At 37.5% G+C, this 19731-nt stretch overlaps 1 protein-coding gene across 3 annotated transcripts; it reads left to right on the forward strand.

The window, feature by feature from the left end:
- Positions 1–252: 252 nt before the first annotated feature.
- ATXN3 (ataxin 3) lies at positions 253–17740 on the forward strand. Of its 3 annotated transcripts, none has more exons than XM_066321895.1 (11): positions 253–321; positions 3818–3982; positions 4514–4558; positions 5846–5931; positions 6379–6445; positions 8849–8936; positions 9181–9313; positions 10370–10545; positions 10951–11074; positions 11825–11913; positions 12468–17740. In XM_066321895.1, exons 1-11 carry the CDS (start codon positions 298–300, stop codon positions 12560–12562), a joined length of 1092 nt encoding a protein of 363 aa, XP_066177992.1. In that variant the 5' UTR covers positions 253–297; the 3' UTR covers positions 12563–17740. The 3 variants fall into 3 exon arrangements, with proteins under 3 accessions (XP_066177992.1, XP_066177993.1, XP_066177994.1); XM_066321896.1 differs by having other exon boundaries at positions 10955–11074; XM_066321897.1 differs by lacking the exon at positions 10951–11074.
- The last annotated feature ends 1991 nt before the right edge of the window (positions 17741–19731 follow it).

A 19731-nucleotide genomic window follows, 5' to 3' on the forward strand; every position in this document is an offset into this window, starting at 1 on the left:
GGTGTCGGTGTCGGTGCCGGTGTCGGTGTCGGGGCCGGGGCCGGTGTCGGTGCCGGGCTCTCCAGAGGAGAAGCCAACCGGCGGCGCGTGTCGCTCCCTGCGGACACAGCCGCCGCGCGGGGGCGCTCGCGGCCAGCGGCAGCTCACCCTGCCGGCCTCCTCCCCGGCAGGGGGCGCCATCGCGGCGGGCGGGCCGGGCGCAGCCGGCGGGACCAGCCCGGCGGGGCCGGGGGCGGCGGGAGCCGCCATTGGCCGGGCACATCACGTGGGGCAGGGGCTGCGGCCGCCACAGTAAACATGGAGTCGATCTTCCACGAGCGGGTGAGTGAGTGAGGAAACGCCAGGCGGGTCCCGCCGCCCGCCCGTGGGCACAGCGCCGTCGGTTGTGGCTGTCCGGGCCGCCCAGCCGGGGGAGGCGCCCGAGCTCTCTCTGAAGCGCTGCTGGGGCGGTGGCTGACCGCGGGGCAGCCCCCGGAGCCCCCGGGCTGTGCTCGGCCTGTGCCGGGCCGCGCTGCCCCTCCCTGGCATCTTCATAACCTTAGGCAGTGGCTTGTCCTGTGCCTCGGCGGCGAGCCGGGGCCCTCGCACGACGGTGTCCGTCCCAGCTGGACGCTGCCAGCCCTGCAGGGAAAGGAGAGTCAGGGCTGAGCCTCAGCGTCCGCTTTGCATGGGGACTGTGTTCTGGGGACTGCAGAAACAGCCCCCAGGTGTGGGGAGGCGGAGGCTGCAGCTTCTCGTGTTCCTTGAGAGAGATGCCGCTCGCACGGCTGAGAAATGAGTATGAGGCTATATGGCGGCAGGCAGGGCTGTCCTTTGCTCTCAGACCCATCTCGTCGCCGAGCCTGTGTTTGTGTAATGAGCAGGGAATGGGAGAGCCGCTAAGGAAGTCGCAGTTCATATCGTGCGCTTCTGTCTGCCGAGCAGTATTTCCTGTTTTGGAGGACAAATGCTTCTGTGAACTGCTGTGATTTATCCTGGTTCCCAAACATGACCTATTTCTGTTTTAATGGTGTTCAAATAATGATTGGATTATTTTCTTGCGCTTTGTCAATGTCTCTTAACTTTATTGTGTTAATCTTAACACTAGTTCTATTACTTTGTTTTGATGTGTGGGATTGGTTTCCTTAAGAAGTCAAGATAGGTGTGTATCTTTCTTTTAAAAATTGCTGTTCTGAAATCCATAAAAAATTGGGGAACGTTCTTTCTGAGTAGGTTTGGGTTGCAAAATTTGGCAGGTGTTGTGGTGTTAAGTAGTTACTGTTCAGAGGTTGAGTGTTGGATTTCAGCTGTTACGGCCTCTGCTTCAGTGACCTTCAAGCTGGCTTTGAAAACACTTTAACGAAATGTACTCTTCTCTTACATGGCCTAGCCTATCGCAGTATGAATTAATTTTTTATTACTAAGTTGCTTTCTAGTTTAATATCAAAACTTACGAAATTGAAGTGACAAAGCGTAATACATTCAGAGTTACAAGGTGCTGGTCACTTGTAGTTCCTACTCATACTGAGGAAGGATGAGTTGACAGTCTCTCACGTGAAACAAACTTGCTCCCCAGTAAGTAAGAAACACAGCTAAAAAGTTGCACCTGAATGTGTTCTAAGTTGGAGTACCAAATATTTTTGTTCTGTTATTATTTTAGGGAAAAATCTAATTGAATTACTGTCTTTTTTTTTCCTAAGGGGTGTTTTTTCCCCTGTCAAGTGCTGTCAAAATAGTTTGAAGTGCTCCATGTTCCTGAGCCTGCATACTCCAGTTGTTTTGATGAAAAGACATGAGAAAGTTGGTATTTATTAAGAAATTCTAATAAAAAAACCAGCATTGTGGCGTTTTTAGAAAGAAATGATAGTTGCAGAAAGTAGGATTTAAGTATGGGGCTTCAGGAGTCTCAGTCTTAGAAGTTTGTCCTTTCCTTGATAAGATACAAGTGGTTGAAAACACTGAAAGCAGGGCAGCATTTTATGTCAGGAGAGGTTTTGATGAGGAGATTTCAGGATATGGAAAAGAAGCAATGTCCTCCGCACAAAACAGTGGAAGTTTGTTAATCCTACAGTTAAATACTGTAGGATCTGGTTTCTGCATTTGGCACTTAATGTGTCTAACTTTTACATATGAAAATTAAAGTTTAATACTTTCAGATTGTACTGTACAAATACAGAAAGGTCCTTTTCATTAAATTGGGATGTAAGCATGTAATACAACTAATTTTCACTGGTATTTTACTATCTCTCTGTTTCTAAACCAGTCACACATAATTCTAGTGGGGAAGCCTGTGATTGTTGAGCAGGCTCTTCTGTTACAGTTTTGTCATATGGCCAGCAGTAGGGATGTGGTCCTAGAGGGACAGAAGCTGGTGTTTAGTCTTGAGTTTCTTGTTGCAGGAAGGGCATGAGCTGGAGGAGGTTTCTGGATTCCACTGAAGCCTGGCTGTACAGCCGGTGTCACTTTAATGACTCATTGCTCAACTGGGTGATGAAACCATAGGAGGATTATGGACTAAAGGGAACTTTCCAGGTTTCAGCTGTAAGGGAGAACATGGGGGAGTTCTACACATGATTTGTATGATGCTTTTATGGAGTTTTAAAGAATATTCCTCAAAGGCATACTCTTGTGTTCTTAGTGTTTGTGGGTCTGGCTTGAGGGAGGGGTGCTCTGTATTGTTCTTGGGGGGTTTTGTTTTTAACAAATAGCATGTGTAATAGAGTTCTTAATGTAAATAAAAATGAAGACTGATTGTCTTATGTAAATAAGACAAGGTAATGTAAATAAAATGGAAGCAAAAGAGAAAAGCAGTATTTTAGAAGTCATGTTACTTGTCCTGCACCGGGAATTACAGGTATTTGTAGAAAAGGTTGTTTTTCATGGGAAGCTGCTTTGATTGGCTTACACTGATTTACAATCTTTAATGAGGTAGTATTTTTTTCTCACATATGAAAATGATGGAGCCTGTCATGCATTCATTCAGATTAGAGATTTTTTAAGTTTGTACTACAAAGTCATGACTGATACTGTTAACTAGCTCTTTTAAAATTTGGGCTGATGTTTTAAAAATGTTACACTATAGGTCTATTACCTATAATGTGCTGGATATGTAACAAAGTTTCTGAAATATTTTTTTATTTAAATGGTCTATCAAAGATATATTAATTGTTTAATATGCTAAATTTAGTATTTTTTTCCTTGTTTCCCAATCACTGTTTTCACGTTTTTCAAACTAGTGGTATGACCTTATCTTATCTACTTCCTATATGTAAATTTCATGGAATGTGGAAAAGGAGCTTTACTGTTCCTCCAGCTCCTATTCATTTTCTTGGCAGTAACATGGAGAGCAGATTGTCAATAGCCACACTTGGAAGGGGAGAAAAGTTAAAACATAATGAGTGTGTCTATTATAGAAAATGTTTGTTACTAGGAAGTAGTAATCTAAACTGTGTGATTTTCATGTATTGATGTTTTGGAAGAGGATAGAATCCATTGTTCTGATGGTTGCAGAGTCTCTGTGTGATTTGTTGGGTCATTGGCAATATTTATGGTGTTTTCAAAACCAATTTTTACATGAAATTTATTTCTCTTAAGGAAATGAGGTAATCTGCATATTGGGTTTGTTTTTTCCATCAAGTTAATGGGAGGATTGTATTCTATAGCTTGCAGCATAACACATTGAAAGAATATGTGGAATTCTGCACGAGTGGGGAGGGCAGGAAGTTTGCCAGAAATGAAACAGTTAAGTCATTTTACAGAGTTTGCATTAACCAGGGTTTTTTTTCTTTTTTCTTTTTTTTTTTTTCCTCATTGGTATTTTTTTCTCTTCCTTTATTAGCAAGAAGGCTCGTTGTGTGCTCAACACTGTCTGAATAATTTACTGCAAGGAGAGTACTTTAGTCCTGTTGAGTTATCCTCTATTGCACAGCAATTGGATGAGGAAGAAAGGATGAGAATGGCCGAGGGAGGAGTATCTAGTGAAGAATACAGAACATTTTTACAGGTAAAATTATCTTCATTTGAAGTTGCTTGATACTGCCTGAAATGTAATATTGTCTGGCACAGACCTGCTATTCTTGCATAGGTTGCATAATTACAGGGTTAATTTTCTAGTGCTAAAGCTTTTTAAAGGTATAGGCCTTTTCATTCATGCACCTTGGATATGGCATTTTCAAATGTTAGTAGTGCAGTTTTACAATAATTCTACAAAAATCTACATTACCTTCATCTTACGAGTAGGAAGATCAGGCATGATAAGGAGGATCAGTAATTTGCTTTTTGTTCTTGTAAGCCAGTGTCAGATAGGAACAGAAACTCCCACGTCTGTCTGCCCTTTATGCAGTGAACATCTCTAAAGGTTTGAGTTTTAAATTAATATCCCTATTTGGGGCATTGTAATCAGCCTTACAGACAAAGACATAAGTCATTGCTTTAAGAATCTGCAGTTACATTTATTTTGAAAACTCAATTATTTTTGACCTTTTATGCTTATGTCATTGTTCCCTTTTCTCCCTCCCAACTTCACATCAAGCAGCAGCCTTCTGTAAACATGGATGATAGTGGATTCTTCTCAATTCAAGTAAGCACAGCTCTCTTCTGACATCATTTTCTATTTATGCAATATATGTTCTCTTATATAATTTAAATGGCATTGAGCTTTTCCATCTAGTTACCAGTTTATGGCCTTAATGGGATTAGGTGCTGGACTTCCAAATGTTCAGAGTATTTTCCATTAAGAACAGTGACTTGCAGTTCTTCAGTTCATGGGCCCTCAAACACATAGGAGAAACATGGATTCAGGAGCTGTGAAATGACACCTGCTGGCAATAAGCTTGACTTCTAAACTGTTTCTTGTGGGTGCTTCAGGTGTAGACCTTGGCTCCCACAGACTGCAGCTGAGAAAGCAGAATTCAGATTGCTTTCTCCAATTATAGACTGGAAAGCCCTTGGCAATGGTTACAGTGTTATCACAGTGGTCTGCAGATTTTTCTTGGGTGTTTTTAGTTTTTTTAAGGCCACAGGGGAAAAATTACCAATAATAAATACTTAAATCAGAACAACAACAACAAAATAAAGTTTTGAACACAAAATTGGAGCTTTTGTCTACTTTAGAGCTCTAGACATCTTTGGCTGCCTCCCAAGCTTTCAGTGGTACTTGTCAGTGCTCCAGACTCTCTCAAGAGCATCTCTTCCTTATGGTTGACTGGGCTGTTTTTCTTTTTAGCAAGAAACCATTAACAATTTGGATTTCCTGTTATCTTTGGGCTGCTTTAGTAGCTGAAAAAATGATTCCTTGTACTTCTTTTTTGTCCTGTCATTGCTTTGTCATTTGAGGCACAGTTGGCTTGCTGAAAGGAATTTGAATTGTTAACTTAAAAGTTCTTATAGCATTATTTCATGTAGCTTTAAAGAGTTATTGTAAAAGAGTTGGTGCTCAGATCAATAAACTGATCCTGTGATAATCCAGTGGTACAAAATTTCCAACAGTTACTGCAAAGAAAGATGGAGATTATATGGGAGGAGGAGAAGTAAGGGCAGAGCAGTGCATTGCAAGCAGAGAGATGACAATTTATGAAGTGTCTGTGGAAGGTGAAATTACAGCTTTGTTTGGGGAAGTAAGTTCATTAACACAGTTCTATTAAATCCTAGTTTTGTTACTTCTCCTTAGGTAAGATATGAGTATTGTGTTTGCATGTAGATTCATGACAGCTGCCTTTGGAGTAATGTGATCCTGGGTTTCCTGACAATGCTTTGAAATCTAAGTTTCATGAAAACAGTATAGTTGTTCAATGTGGTTAAGATGGTTGCAGTGCTTGAATTTAGATTTGAACTAGTCTGATTTATGAAAAGTGTTCTTTTTTGTCAGGTTATAAGCAATGCCTTGAAAGTGTGGGGATTAGAACTAATCCTCTTCAACAGCCCAGAGTACCAGAGACTTGGGATCGATCCTATGTAAGACTCTTTTAGCACCCTGCTTTTATTTTACCAAAAAATACTCTTAATCTTTTTGATCTTTTGTTTTACAAAAAAAAAAATACTCTTAATCTATGTCTTTCTTTAAAATTGTTGTTTCATGCTCTGTTGCATTTTGATGTTTGTATTAGCTCCTGGCTTTGATTTTTTTTTTTCTTTTTGGGGGTGCATGAGAACATCTGTCCTCTCTGCCTTCAGATATTTTAGTATCTTGGCATCACAGATATATGGAGATTTCAGTAATATTGACAACTTCCAGAATTATAAAAGCAGTATGGGTATTCTGTAATGTAACATCAATGTTTGTATTGCTAAAACTTTATTATGTAAGTTCAAATTAGTGATAGCAAAGATCTTAAACATTATTATGTACTCTGATTTTAGAGTATTTAATTTTATTTATACCTTTTGTTTTTCTTTTTGCAGAAATGAAAAGTCATTTATTTGTAATTATAAGGAACACTGGTTTACAGTTCGAAAGTTAGGAAAACAGGTGACACTGTCTTTTTTTATTTTAAACTTGACATCAAAAATGGGTGTGGAAAAGTGGTTGCAAGTAGATTGTGCTTCCCTTTTGCAAGCTTTTGCTGCAGTTTGGTTTAATAGTATCCCATATTAAAAAAAAAGTAAACATTTGTTTTATCAGAAAAATGCCAGGCAGGTCATTGTAAATGTTAGCCTGGGAAAAAAACTGTAGGATCAATTCCCTAGTGAATCTGTCCTTCAGGGAGCTGCAGCTCTGATAGGATCTTCTATAGCTTCTGGTAGGGTCTGGTAGTGACTTTTTAAGCTTTTGATTTGCTTTTTTTTTCTCTGCATAAAATACTTAAGAAAAATTGTACTGGCAGGTCGAGGAGAGTAGGGAATCCTGAACAAAGATTCGGATCCCTGCAGAATTCGCGCTTATTTTAATATGATAAGATACTGGCATTGTAAAATAATTTTGTTTATTTAAATGGGCAGCAGATAGAAGAAAAGGTTTAAGGTTTTGATGGATAATAACTGATACTGAAAAGAATATCCGTTAGAATGAGGTTTGGGGATGTAGAGTCTCAACTTTGTGCTATTATAGAAAACTTTGAAACAATTGTATTCTAAACAAAAAGTAGCTGTTAAAGGTAAGGATGGCCATATTAGTATATGGTACCTATGTGCCAACTCAGTTCATATCCATGTCCCTTACAATACTAATTCAGTATTTTATTTCAGTAGCCAATCATTTTTCTGGATCATACTTTGTAAGGTTTTATACAACATGAGTTGTTTTGCTCTTTGGTTTTTTCAGGCCTTTTTTTCATAGAAAACATTCATGGAAACCAGCTTTCAGAGTCTGTAATAGTGGGGCAGGAGTCTGTTTGCCCATTTGGTTCATTTTTGCAAGTTCTGGCTACTTATGTTGCCATCCAGATTAAAAAAAAAAAGAAAGAAAAATCACCTGTGAGTGAGAAAAATAAACTCTACTGTTCTGCTTTAGTTTGAAAGTGTGGCTAAAGTTTACTAGCATTTTTTTGTTTATTTGATATCAGAAAGGCTGGGTGTTGTCTTTAAATTCTGGAAATGCTCCTTATTATACAATGTAACCATGTAGGGTGGAATTGTATGAGAGCATTCTAACATAAGACATCCTAAGCTGGAGAAGGGGTGCCTTTTTCCTTTTTTACCTCTGGCTTGTAACCATATGAAGACAATACTAGGTATCTGTTATCTAGAGGGTAATGAGAAAATTTGACAAAATAGGTTGACTTAGATTTATTTGACCTGCTTCTCCTCTGTTACAGTTAAAGCAAAATTAGTTTAACCAAACTTTTTCCTCCATAATGTCTTTTAAAAGTCGCTGTAGTCTGTCCATCAAAATTTTTACAGAACTTTTTATTCCCCTACTCTTCTACACAGCTGGTCTTTTTACTCTTTCCTTGTGGCAGAGAGTGTTTTTGCAAATTCAATGACTGCATGACAGGGTGGTGGATAGTCACTTATATTGTTGTATGGGCCTGGCTGCAGGTGTGTGGGTGCATATATGGAAGTCTGGGTAGATCAGTGCATTTCTGTGAGAATGGAGATAGAATTCTCAGTAACTCAGATGGTGCTTTCTGGATAGTATTGAATGAGTAGGTCCAGAAAATGTTCTTCTGCTTCATTGGAATATATGCAGGGGTTCAAAGATAGACTATTTTATTTCACATTGAATATATTTTCTCTCTAGAAGTTTTATGTAAGTGTAATACTGTTTCTGTTTTAGAAGTATTGTAAATTACTAGTTATGCTCCTTGGGGAACTATAAATTAATTGTGCATGTTTAGATGAAATGTGCTCTGTTGTAATACAGTGCTGTACTCTCAGCATATTAAATTTGAGTAATTTTTTCCTAATTTTTACATTTTAAAATTATCTGAGAGAAGGGTAAACGCTAGTTTTCAGCACCACCAGCTGTTAAAGGTGGAACGTTCAGTGGAAGTATGTAATGGAAATAACTGAATGTCTGTTTCCTGTATCTATTAATTTCTTAACACACAGCATTAACTGATGAAGGGTTTCTTACTGCGTTAGTCTCAGGCTTAAAACTAGGATTAAGCAGAATTTTAGAATGATGTCTGAAATAAATCAAAATACAATGGTTAAGGATTATCTGTTTTAATGTGTTTACCTGGTACCAGTATTCAGTAAGAGGAGAGAGCATGCAGTAACTTCCACACTTCAGATGGCCTGTTAGAGTATTTGAAGGATAACCTTTAGCAGTATAGGTATTATGCTACAAAAAACTTTTATTTGCTAATTTATTTTACTAGATTTTTTAGGATATTCCATAATAAAAAATTACCACAATGTACAGGAATGGATTACAGAGTAATCTTCATGCTAATTTGTTCTCTCAACCATTTTTTTTTCTTAATTACAGTGGTTTAACTTGAACTCTCTCTTGATGGGTCCAGAACTAATATCAGATACATATCTTGCACTTTTCTTGGCTCAATTACAACAGGAAGGTAATAGTAACTTGCAGATGCTAAATCTCATTAAATAAAAGTAGTAATAATCATTATTTCTTAGAATTTATGTATTCAATTGATTATCCTTAATTTTATGATTGAAATAGTGAAATAACCCAAGTACTTCTAATGAAAGGTAGAGTCTTGTGTCTTAATACATGATGGTATTCCACATAGCATGCATTTTAGAGTGTTTATATCTGCACTTTAATTCTGTAGACTTATGATTTCTTTCTCTCAGGTTATTCCATATTTGTAGTAAAAGGTGACCTGCCAGACTGTGAGGCTGATCAGCTGCTGCAGATGATTCGGGTACAGCAGATGCAGCGACCAAAATTGATAGGAGAAGAGGCAGCACAGTCAAGAGATCAGAGGTAAGGTAAATAAAGATTTTATTCTAATGATGTTCAGTATGATTGGTTTGTAATTTGGAAGTAATAAAAAGTACCTTTAGTTGAATAGTTACTGCTGTTGCACACAGTCAAAGCAAACTGATAGACAACAAATGGTGTATTTTTAAGTGGATAAAAGCTGCCTTGATAAGGATTGAGTCTTTCTATGTGCATAAGCATAATTCAGTGCAGATTTTTTACTTAGGGAGGAAAATGGTTTAGCAGATCTTATAAACTATCGTTAATAGCAGTTATTCTATAATTAAGACTGGTTTGTGCATTCTGTCATAATTAGAGAAGAATGAGAAACTGATCTTTGAGTTTCACATCATATAAATCATAGCACATTCCCTTTTGGAATAATTTTACTGTATTGTTGTGTTGCTTATTTTTGATGCATTCTGCTAATATAAAACATCCTTGAAAGCATATCAAGTTAGTACTTTATGCACTTCTGCAGTGATTTCATTGAATTTTCGTAGTGAACAAATTGCATACTGATAAAAAGACTTTATGTTTATCAGAAGAATTAATTTTTTTTTCTCTTGGTAAAGTTAAACTGATGTTGTAAATTGATGGAATAATTAGCAGTAACATGGAAAGTGTGTACAGTTCACATGGGTTCTGCTGCTTTAATGTGGCCTTCAAGGCCTCCTGAGAAGGAGACCATATGCACTCTTTTCTGCTGGTATAACTGTTTAAATAGCAGTAGGTTTGAATAACATGTTTCATGGCTTTTTGTGGGCTTATCATTTTTGATGATTTACTATCTAACAGCTTCTTGTCAATGTGTGCATTGCTTTAGAGGTCAGTGTGTGGTAAATATGTGTTGTGGTTGCTCTGCAGTTGCTTGGAGCCCTTTTGTGCTTTTTCATTATTCAGGAAAATACTTGTTTATATAACAGACTTTCATAAGAAAAATGTTTTTCCCAAAGTTAAACCTAGAATTAAATTGGCAGAACATACTAATTTAAACCTCGTGATAACATCTAATGTAATTTCTGTCTGAATTTTGGTATGAATGTATGAATTTCACAGGCTACCCAGAAGTGATATGGACCAAGCAATAGAAGTTAACCATCCTTTTGATGGAACAGGCATGTTAGATGAAGATGAAGAGAATTTTCAGAAAGCCCTGGCTCTAAGCAGGCAGGAAATTGATATGGAGGATGAAGAAGCTGATCTTCGCAGAGCCATTCAGCTCAGCATTCAAGGTGCAGTGCTCACCTGAATTTCTTACAGTGCTTTAAGCAGCTTCTGGGATCAGTTTGTCAGGCACTTTTTTCAGCATGTGTCAGTATCTCTGGAAAGACTGGGTTGAGGCATGGAAGGACAATCTAGGATTGCCTGTAGCTATCTCCCTCCTGCTTTTTGAAAAGTTGCAACTTGCCTGTTGGCATTGATTATTAAGAAGAACAAATTGGCAAGGGGTGGCAGGAGGAAAGGGAAACAGTCCTTAAGGTGAGATGGGGAGAGAGTATCAAGCGAAGTTACTCTAGGTGCTTAGTTCTCCGAAAAGTCTGTCTTCTTCTCAAGTCTGAGGACATTTTTTAAGTTATATTTCATTGACTAACTTCATTTTACTATAATTAGTAGGATATGGCTTGTTCTGCTTTTAGGTAGCCGTCGAAGTGAGCTCTCAGGCTCAGTACCACAGAATGTTCCTCAGTCATCTCACAGCAGTCAGTCAGACTCCCTTTCTTCAGAAGAATTGCGAAGGAGGAGACAAGCATATTTTGAAAAGTAAAGTAGCTGGTAGAAAACTGCATGTGGAAGTACATGTTGTATTTTTCAGTGCTTTTGGGATGTGGATGGGTTTCTTACTAAAGTCCAGCTCAACTTTTCTGTCTTAACATGATTTCCGGACAGTACCTGAATTTTACTATTCTCAGGTGGCTCTTACAAAGAAACCTCTAGTAACAGGGTATTTGTTAATAATGCAGTAGTCTTGCTACTACTGCAAGTCTTGTGAAAAAAGAAAGTAACACCTATATTACAGAAATGTTTTAAATTAAATCGGGTAAATTTCTGCAACTACCTTCCCAACAAAAAGTATTATTTCTCTAAGACTTTGCTTTGGGTCTCACAAAGAGAGAGACATCACACAAAAGCATTGTATATATTTTGTTACTCTTCTGGTGTACCTTCTTAATAGTTATTGTAGCTTTTCCTTATCTCTGTCTTCTAGTAATAGAGGAAACAAAGACCAAGGAGAAATGCTATGGATGGGAGGAGTTAGACTTCACATGGTAGGATAAGAAAGCAGAGCTTCTGAATCCTGGGAAAATAGTCTTGTGGCTTGGAGTATAATACTGGGAAGATAGGTATCTGAAGGTTAGCAGGGTAAAATGAAAGAGATTTTGGGCACAGGGCTGTTATTGTACTAAACAACTTCTACTTCTGACTCCTGCCCTTCCTTACAATGAAATGAGCTTGATTCAGGTCTCATGCTGATGTTAATCTTATTCTCTTATAAATTTGTGACACTTTCAGACAGCAACAACAGCTACAGCAGCAAGATCAGACCCCAAACCTACAGGACAAAGCAACTCTTAGCTCAAGCACTCCAAAAGCTGATGAAGGTATTGTTTTTTAACCTTACATCCAACACTGAAATGTGTCTTTTTCATCTTTGTATTGTTTCTTAATTTTCCTTGTCTGCCTATTTCATCACTTCAGCAGCCATTCTATTCTGATTGTGTATTACAGCCATTACTGTATTGGCAGTGAAGGAGAGGATCACTTTCCTGAAAAGCCTATTTGCCTTTGAATGTCAATACCCTATTTCAAAGTGAAGAGCATTGCTTTTACCCCAACTGTTTGTTTTCTAAATTACTTTTAAAGTTGCATGACAACTTGGAGTAGTATCTGACAAAATTACTGGAACCGGTTTTCAGAAGAACATGTGTAGACCTTACCAGTTTAGGTATTGGTGATCCAAAATTGATGTGTATTGTTACAAACTGACTGTGGTTGGTGAAAAACTACTTGCAAAATGTTCAGTGATTTTGTAAACAAAACCGGTTTTGCCAGTGGGATAGGAAAAGGTGGGTGTGGATGAAAGGAACAACAAAAGCATTAACTATAATTAAGAACTGTGAATTTATTACAGTGTGTATGCATGTATTGTTTTTAGGAGGTGATATGAGTGAAGAAGACATGCTTCAAGCAGCCATGAATATGTCTCTGGAGTCTGTTAGAAACCACTTGAATTCAGAAGAGGAGAAATAACATCGTTTTTCCCCCCTCTTATTGTCAAAAAGCTAAGTCTCCATTAAAATTCTACTGTGTGAATGTTGCACAAGCAGGGTTCATTTCAGAGTTCTGGAAGCAGGAATGAAAGGGGGCTGCTGGAGGTCAGATTAGAGAGGATCTACAAATACAAAAAAGATTGCACTAATTTAGAGAACTGTAGGACTCCTACTACAAAACATCTGCTCACAAGAGTAGTGGTGTTAAAATCACTGGAACTATCCACACCAAGTTAGACAAGGGTAGCAGCTGTAACTTAAAAAAGTAAAGTTTTTAAAACTTGCATTAAAAAAGCAAGTTTAAATTGTTTTGAAGAATTCTATAGAAGATACAAATGATGCTGAAAACAGCATCAAATTATTTTCTTCAGTACTAGTGGAAAAACAAATACAAGTAATAAGTTATGCTCATAAATTCTTTTTAATAGATCACTCTAAAATGGGGAGAGTAATTAAATTCCATTCATCTTAAATAATTTATTTTGTGATTGTTTATTATGAATGACTTAACATCAGCTTTTTGACCCTGCTGTCCACTTTTGAAATGATCCATTCTGCAGGAAACAAGAATCCATAAATTTCATACTTTTCAATTCAAGACAAAATTTTCATTGTATTGTTGACTATAATGGTACACCTGAGTCTTTTAGTGATTTCTGACTTTCTAACAATTTTTGGTTTTACCTTCAATACCAATTGTACAATTTTAGATCCGTGTTTAACATACTGTTGTTTAGTAGATAACTTGCCTTGTTTGGCTTGGGGTTTTGTTCTTGTTTGTTTTTAATTATTGGTTTTTTATTCTTGTTAAAGCCACTGTCTTTTTATTTCAAAAGCAGCATATACTCAATTGGGTTGAACAGGTTTTATTTTCTACCTCTTCCAGAGTCTTTTTCTCTTTAAGCTCAACGCTTAGTTCTGGCCTTTCAGTATGAAAGAGTTGTAGCTGAGTCTAGGAGAAAGTAGGAGGGGATTTAGGTGCCATAAAGTCAGTGCCACACACATAAGGTGCATTCCTGCAATCTGAAATGACCCCTGTAGCTCATTTAAGAATGAATATTTATGCCTGTGTGGATGTTTTTTTTCTGAAATGCTTTCTATGAGTGTCTGTTAGAATGTTGCAGTTTTTTCAGGAATGGCCTTTATTCACGCACCTTACAATTTTTTATCATGTTGTTTCTGATCCTGAGAAAAATTGGGAAGCAAAGTATGTGAGATAGCTTATGCTATTGGTTGTAGGACATTTGCTTTGATAACCAGGATGAATGTGTAACAGGGTGACCAAACCTGACTTTGAACTTCAGTGCAACAAAAGAGAGATGTTTCATTTTCCTAAATGGTGCTTGAAATACAAATTCTGTTTACATATAAATTATATGGAAATATGTTGTAGATAGAGTATAGAAGCTGTAGTCCAGTTAAAGCATTAACAGTTAGCACAGGCATTCTAAGAATCCTTCATAGATAACCCCAGTTTTCTTTATCAAAATATTCTAAAATTACATCTTTGCACAATAGTAACATTTAAATAAAATCAGTAGGAAATGAATGGTAGCTAGATGGAAATACACATTCAGCATCAAGTAGTACTGTACATGAAAGGGCTCTTACCTCTCAGTAAAGATTTGTTTACCGCAATGGTTTCCTGATAGCTTAGGATATTATTATTTTATACATAATTGGGCGAAATTCTGTTTTTCTTATCTATGTGCTGGATTTTCACCAATGTCACCAGAATCACTGGTATGTGTTACACAATATGGATTTTGACATGAGAAAGCAAGTTTTTTTAAAAACTGATTTTTGTCTTTTTTTAATAATCCTGTCATGAACATTATAATTATTTGTAATATCTCAGATTAATATAGCTAAACAATGACTTTAAAAGTCCATGTGTGTGTATGCCATTTTGAAATACTGTATTTTTCAGGGTGTGATTTTCTGCTTTCAGTTTGAAATTTTTATGAAACTGAAAGCAAGAAAGGTCTAAAGCACTGATTTTATTTTTTTTTTCCTCATCAGTTAACCACAGCTTAATTTTCCTTTTTTGGTTGTGCCATAAACTAATGCTGAAATAAGACTCATTTTTATAAATAGGTGTAGACTGGCAATCTGATGCCAGTACCTGGAACTCAGAACTTTTATCCTCTATTATAAAAACATAATAAAAATACTATTTCTATAGCTCTAGCAGCCCTATATTAAAAAAAAAAAAACAACAGCTCACTCAGCCCTGTAAATCTCATTGACTGTAACCCAGACCAACTATGTGATTTTGTAATCACTAAAACATGGAGGTTTGCCTTTGAACTTTCATGTTTCATCATAAGTCACTTCATCACCCAGTTATTTTAATAATGAAAGAAAATAAAATATCAGTGCCTGAAAGGTGCAGCTGAGTCAGTGATCATAAGGCAAACCATTTCCCTTTCTGTGGAGCAATGCTGTCATTCAAATGCCAATTTGATTTTTAGAGAAATGTCAAGTTGAATGATGTAGGCATATCTATCTAGAGAAGCAGTTACAAGAGAGCAATTTAAGCTACATCTGTTAATTCATGTAATTTTGTCACTGGAAAAGACCCACAAGAAACTAACCTTTAAGCCAGCCCAGTCCACCACTAGATACAATGTTCTTAGGCACCACAGCTCCACCTCTTGTAGATAGCTCCAGAGAGGAGACTCAACCACTTCCCTGGGCAGCCAGTTCCAATGGTGGACAACCCTTTCAGGGCAGAAATACTTCCTGATACCCAACCTGAACCTCCCCTGGTACAAACTGAAGCCATTTCCTCTCATCTTGTCACTTGTTACCTGGTGGGCTGATACCCACCACACTACAACCTCCTTTCAGGACTTGTAGGGAGTGACAGGGTCTGTATTTGAACTGTACCCAAGGAAAAGACTCATGCTAATTGCTGACAGTACATATTTTATAACCCAGGTCTCAAGTTCAAAATGTCTGGACCTGCCAAGAAGCTGTCAATAAAACACTGCTGTCATTTTTTGGTGTGCATTCTTTCAATGATAAACAGTTCTCAGTGTGGCTCAACTATGCTTCCGATTTACTAATTTAGTTTGTACTTCTGGTGTTATCTACCCTGTCAAGCTGAAGGGTTGGTTTTTCCCCATGTTACAGCTTTAGGCCAAAGTCCATTGTAAAGGAGCAGACACTGGTTTTTTGTTTTGGTGAGAGGAGTTGTTTGTTTGTTTCAATTACAGAATTATACTTGAGGGAATTTCAGACTTAATTCATTCAACAGGTTTTTACTATTTTCCAGTGAATGATCTGTGTGAAATAAATTTTGGTTTTCTGCCAGTAGAAATCAAAGGGGAAGGGGGAGTGAGTAATATAATAAATATCTTCCAAAATTACTTCTCTAAGTATAATTCTGCAAAGTTCTTTCATGGTCTTACAGTGAGGGCAGGAGGAACAAGAGTTTTAATGCAATCATGCTTGCTTGCAATTCTTGTTAGGTACAGCAAGTACAAATATGAGCTGTTTAAATGCTTAGAAATGCTAGAAAATGCATTTTTCTAGACCTGAAACTAATATGATACTGGCTTACTTTAATATTTGGGCTTCCTGTGCCCTTCAAAGAAATGCAGCAAATTCAAATGTCATTTTTAGCTAATGTATTCTTCTTACTTGTCATACTTTATTACTTTGCAGACTACTTGAAAATAACCAATACAAATTTAAATCCATGATGTATTTTAATTTTGGACTATCATTTCTTTTACAAACTTACAGAATATGGGGGGGTTTAAAATGGCTTCTGCAGGTGTCAAGTAGACAGATATTATCATTTGCAAGCTGCTTTGTCGTATTACAAAATTGACAGGCTTAAAAATGAACATGTTACAGTTGTAAAATATGAAGTTTTCTAGTATTAATTATTGGTTCAAATAATGATGAAAACATAAAAATGGTGGGCTTTGTACTGAAAAATACAGTGTAGGGGAACAGGATCAGAGAATTAGAATTCAACCTTACAAAGAAGTACTATTTTCATGTTACCATCACATGACTTTGAAAGGAATTTGAAATAATCATCCAAGGAAAAGAAAAACTGATGTGGAAACTTTTTTTAAGGGCTTAGATAGAAAATTACGTTGTTTACTTGGTAAGCCATTACTGTCTTGCATAGAACAAACTTAAGTCCTGGGAAATCTTGATAAGTATTTACAAATCATTACAAAAAAAAAAAAAAAAAAAGGAAAAAGAAGTCCAACATGTGCTAAGTGCATACCTATTCCATAGACACAATCACTTATTCAAGTGAGAATAATACTTAATACATTCAAACTGGCTAGGTCCAAATATTTAGTTCTTTGGTTTAGAATTGGTAGCTCTGTCTTGTATCTAGGGTTTCATCTTAAAAGCATGAGCTTTTTCTGCAATAAATTTTTTTAATCTTCATACACACATTTTGCCTTATTTGTGTTTTAGAGATAGAGGGAATGCTGGAGTATTTAACCTGCCATAGTCACCTCCTTCCCCAGTTACAGTTCTTCAGACAGTTAGTACATGTGACTTTCCAACTGCTTTTACCAAATCAAAATACTTATACATTTTCTTTGTTTAGAAAAATAATTATAGCTACACTTTTCATCTTCCCCCATCTTCAATACAGCCACTGGGCGATTTCAGGAGGGGACTTGTAAGAGTTTGAAAAAAGGGATGTAATAGTTAAATGCCACTGTGCAAAAGCAAATTGAAAAAAAAAAAAAAAGGAAAGAGAAGATAAAAACCTTGGTCCTTGTCTTTAAAGCATGTAAGCTTTGATAAAATTTTATTTTTTGCTACATGAAACCCCCTGTGTACAAATCAGTGTAGAGTTACCATTTTGTAAGGGAATAATTTTTCATCTCTTGCTTAATAGTTGTGTATTTTAGAAATCATTTTCAGTAAGATTTTTTGTCAAGACTGTTTCCATATCACATCTTTGGCTCTGCATTCCTGTATAATTTTTGCCTATTTTGTGTATATAAAGCATAAAAAGATTTAAAAAGGGAGAGCTGAAATGCTTTGTCATTGTTTTGACTGGAAAAGGGCAGCACTGTTTAATATTTTGAAAATGCTTTCCAAATAGGCATGAATATATATGGTTGTATTTGATATCACTTTTTTAAATAAATATGATTATAGCTTCTAATGTTTCTCTCTCAAGTATTTGTGTACATGCTTTCCCTTAAGGGCACAGAATCATCAAACATTGAAATCTCATCCCTGGTATCAAGTGGGCTTTGCGCTGGAGCTGTGTAGACAGAGCAGTGGGATGGATTTCTGTTGCTGACATTTCATCATCTCTGATGTCTTTGTGTCTGTTGATACTCCAAAAGTTGTGTAAAGACACTTGTGTTAAGGAGGGAAGTTGGTGCCAATTATAGTTGTGTTGCATCTTTAAAAAATACATGTTTTCTAATTTTTAAAGTAAGCTGAAGTTTCCTGCTTTGCTGCCAGAATATTCATTCTTTTTGTGACACAATGCATCGCTCTTGTAGCTTAGTCAAAACAGAGTATACTGGATAACTTCTGTGTGCCCTTATTAACAGTGGATAAAGTCAGTCAGCTAAAAAAATTACTTGCAGTGTTAAATAGTTTCTAGTTTTGCAAGAGTAGTAATTAAAAGAGCGGTACAAAAAGTCTTCTGTGCTGTGTTATAGAAGACATTTTTATCATTCCTAAATATTTTAAATGTCTGCAGGACATCTGTGATCTTATTTGAAAAAATGCTAAGAGAATTTCTTACAAAAATTATTTAGTCACTAAACACTAAATGAGGACCCATATGGCTTTTATTAAAGCATCAATAAGGCATCTTTTGAGTATTGTAAACTATTAATCTCTATTAAACCCAGTATTGCAAATTAATAAAACTGATAGAGGTACACGTCTACATTCCGTGCTATATCACAGCACTAGTACTTCCTACAATTCGGATAGTTTTTTGTGGGGGGAGCATTTTTGGCCAGAAATGGATTTGAAGTGGTTTATGACTGGTTTTATAGTGGATAATCATAAGGATGACAAGTATGGTATTAATATACTGGTGAAATCAGTTATAAACTTGATAGAAAAAATTGTTCAGTGAAGAAGAGGGGGAAAAAAATGTTTAACTTCTAAACTCCTCAACCACATACCGTGCTCACCCTTAGAGTTGCCTGTGAGTGACAGAGGCCACTAAAGCTAAAAGGTAATACAGTATTGCCCAGCCATGAACCATTCACCGAGGCTCTGCAAGATCCCATTTAGGAAGCAACAAGCAACTTGTTCCATGTTCTGGTAATGTTTGCCGGCTTGTAACTCTAGAGCCTGTGTTTTGTGCCTGCTGCATTCTCAGACTTCTGAGATTTAACCTTCTAAGCTTTATTTTGCTGTTGATGTGGTGCTTTAATTATGCATCTTTTTATGTAGTTATCAATTTGAAATGTGCAATGTATTTTATTTCCAGTATCAGCATTTTTTTATAACAGTATCATTGTGAGTGATACAAAACTGCTTTTTCTGTAACAGTGCAGTACTCCTTGTAGTCCCAAGTTTAAATACCCCAGTTGATCAAAAAACAAAAAAGAACTTTGAATTGGAGCAGGTTTTTTTAGGTTCTGGCTGGAAATACAGCCAAGAATCACAGAATGGGTCGGGTTGGAAGGCACTACAGTGGGTCACCTGGTCCAACCTCCCTGCTCCAGCAGGGTGATCTCGGAGTGCATTGCACAGAACTCAGATGATTCCTGACTATCGCCAGTGGGGGAGACTCCACAGCCTCTCCGGGCAGTCTGTTCCAGTGTGCAGTCACTGCACAGTAAGCAAGCTTTTCCTGATATTCAGGAGGATCTTCCTGTGCTCAGTTTCTGCCCGTTGCAGAAGCCTTGTCCTACTGCTGGGCGCCAGCGGGAAGAGCCCGGACCCAGCCTCTCGGCACCTCTCCAAATCCGCTCAGTCGCCTCTTCCCTATCCACTCCATGTACACCCAAAGCAGCCGGGGCTTCAGGACACATATTCAAACACAAATCGTGTCTGATCTTGTCCATTGCACACTGTTTTGCTGAAGCCCCAAGTCCATCCCGGCGGGCGAGTTCTCCATTACCACCCAGCCCTCCCCGCCGCCATCCGCCGCGCCCCGCCTGCTGCTCCGCCGCCATC

Source organism: Sylvia atricapilla, chromosome 6 (genome assembly GCF_009819655.1).
Source record: "Sylvia atricapilla isolate bSylAtr1 chromosome 6, bSylAtr1.pri, whole genome shotgun sequence".
In the NCBI taxonomy this organism is placed as follows: Eukaryota; Metazoa; Chordata; class Aves; order Passeriformes; family Sylviidae; genus Sylvia; species Sylvia atricapilla.

Coding starts and splice junctions, on each gene's coding strand:
- ATXN3 (XM_066321895.1), top strand. CDS start 298: ATGGAGTCGATCTTCCACGAGCGG. Junction 3,983..4,513: donor AATACAGAACATTTTTACAG/GTAAAATTATCT, acceptor CACATCAAGCAG/CAGCCTTCTGTAAACATGGA. Junction 4,559..5,845: donor GTGGATTCTTCTCAATTCAA/GTAAGCACAGCT, acceptor CTTTTTTGTCAG/GTTATAAGCAATGCCTTGAA.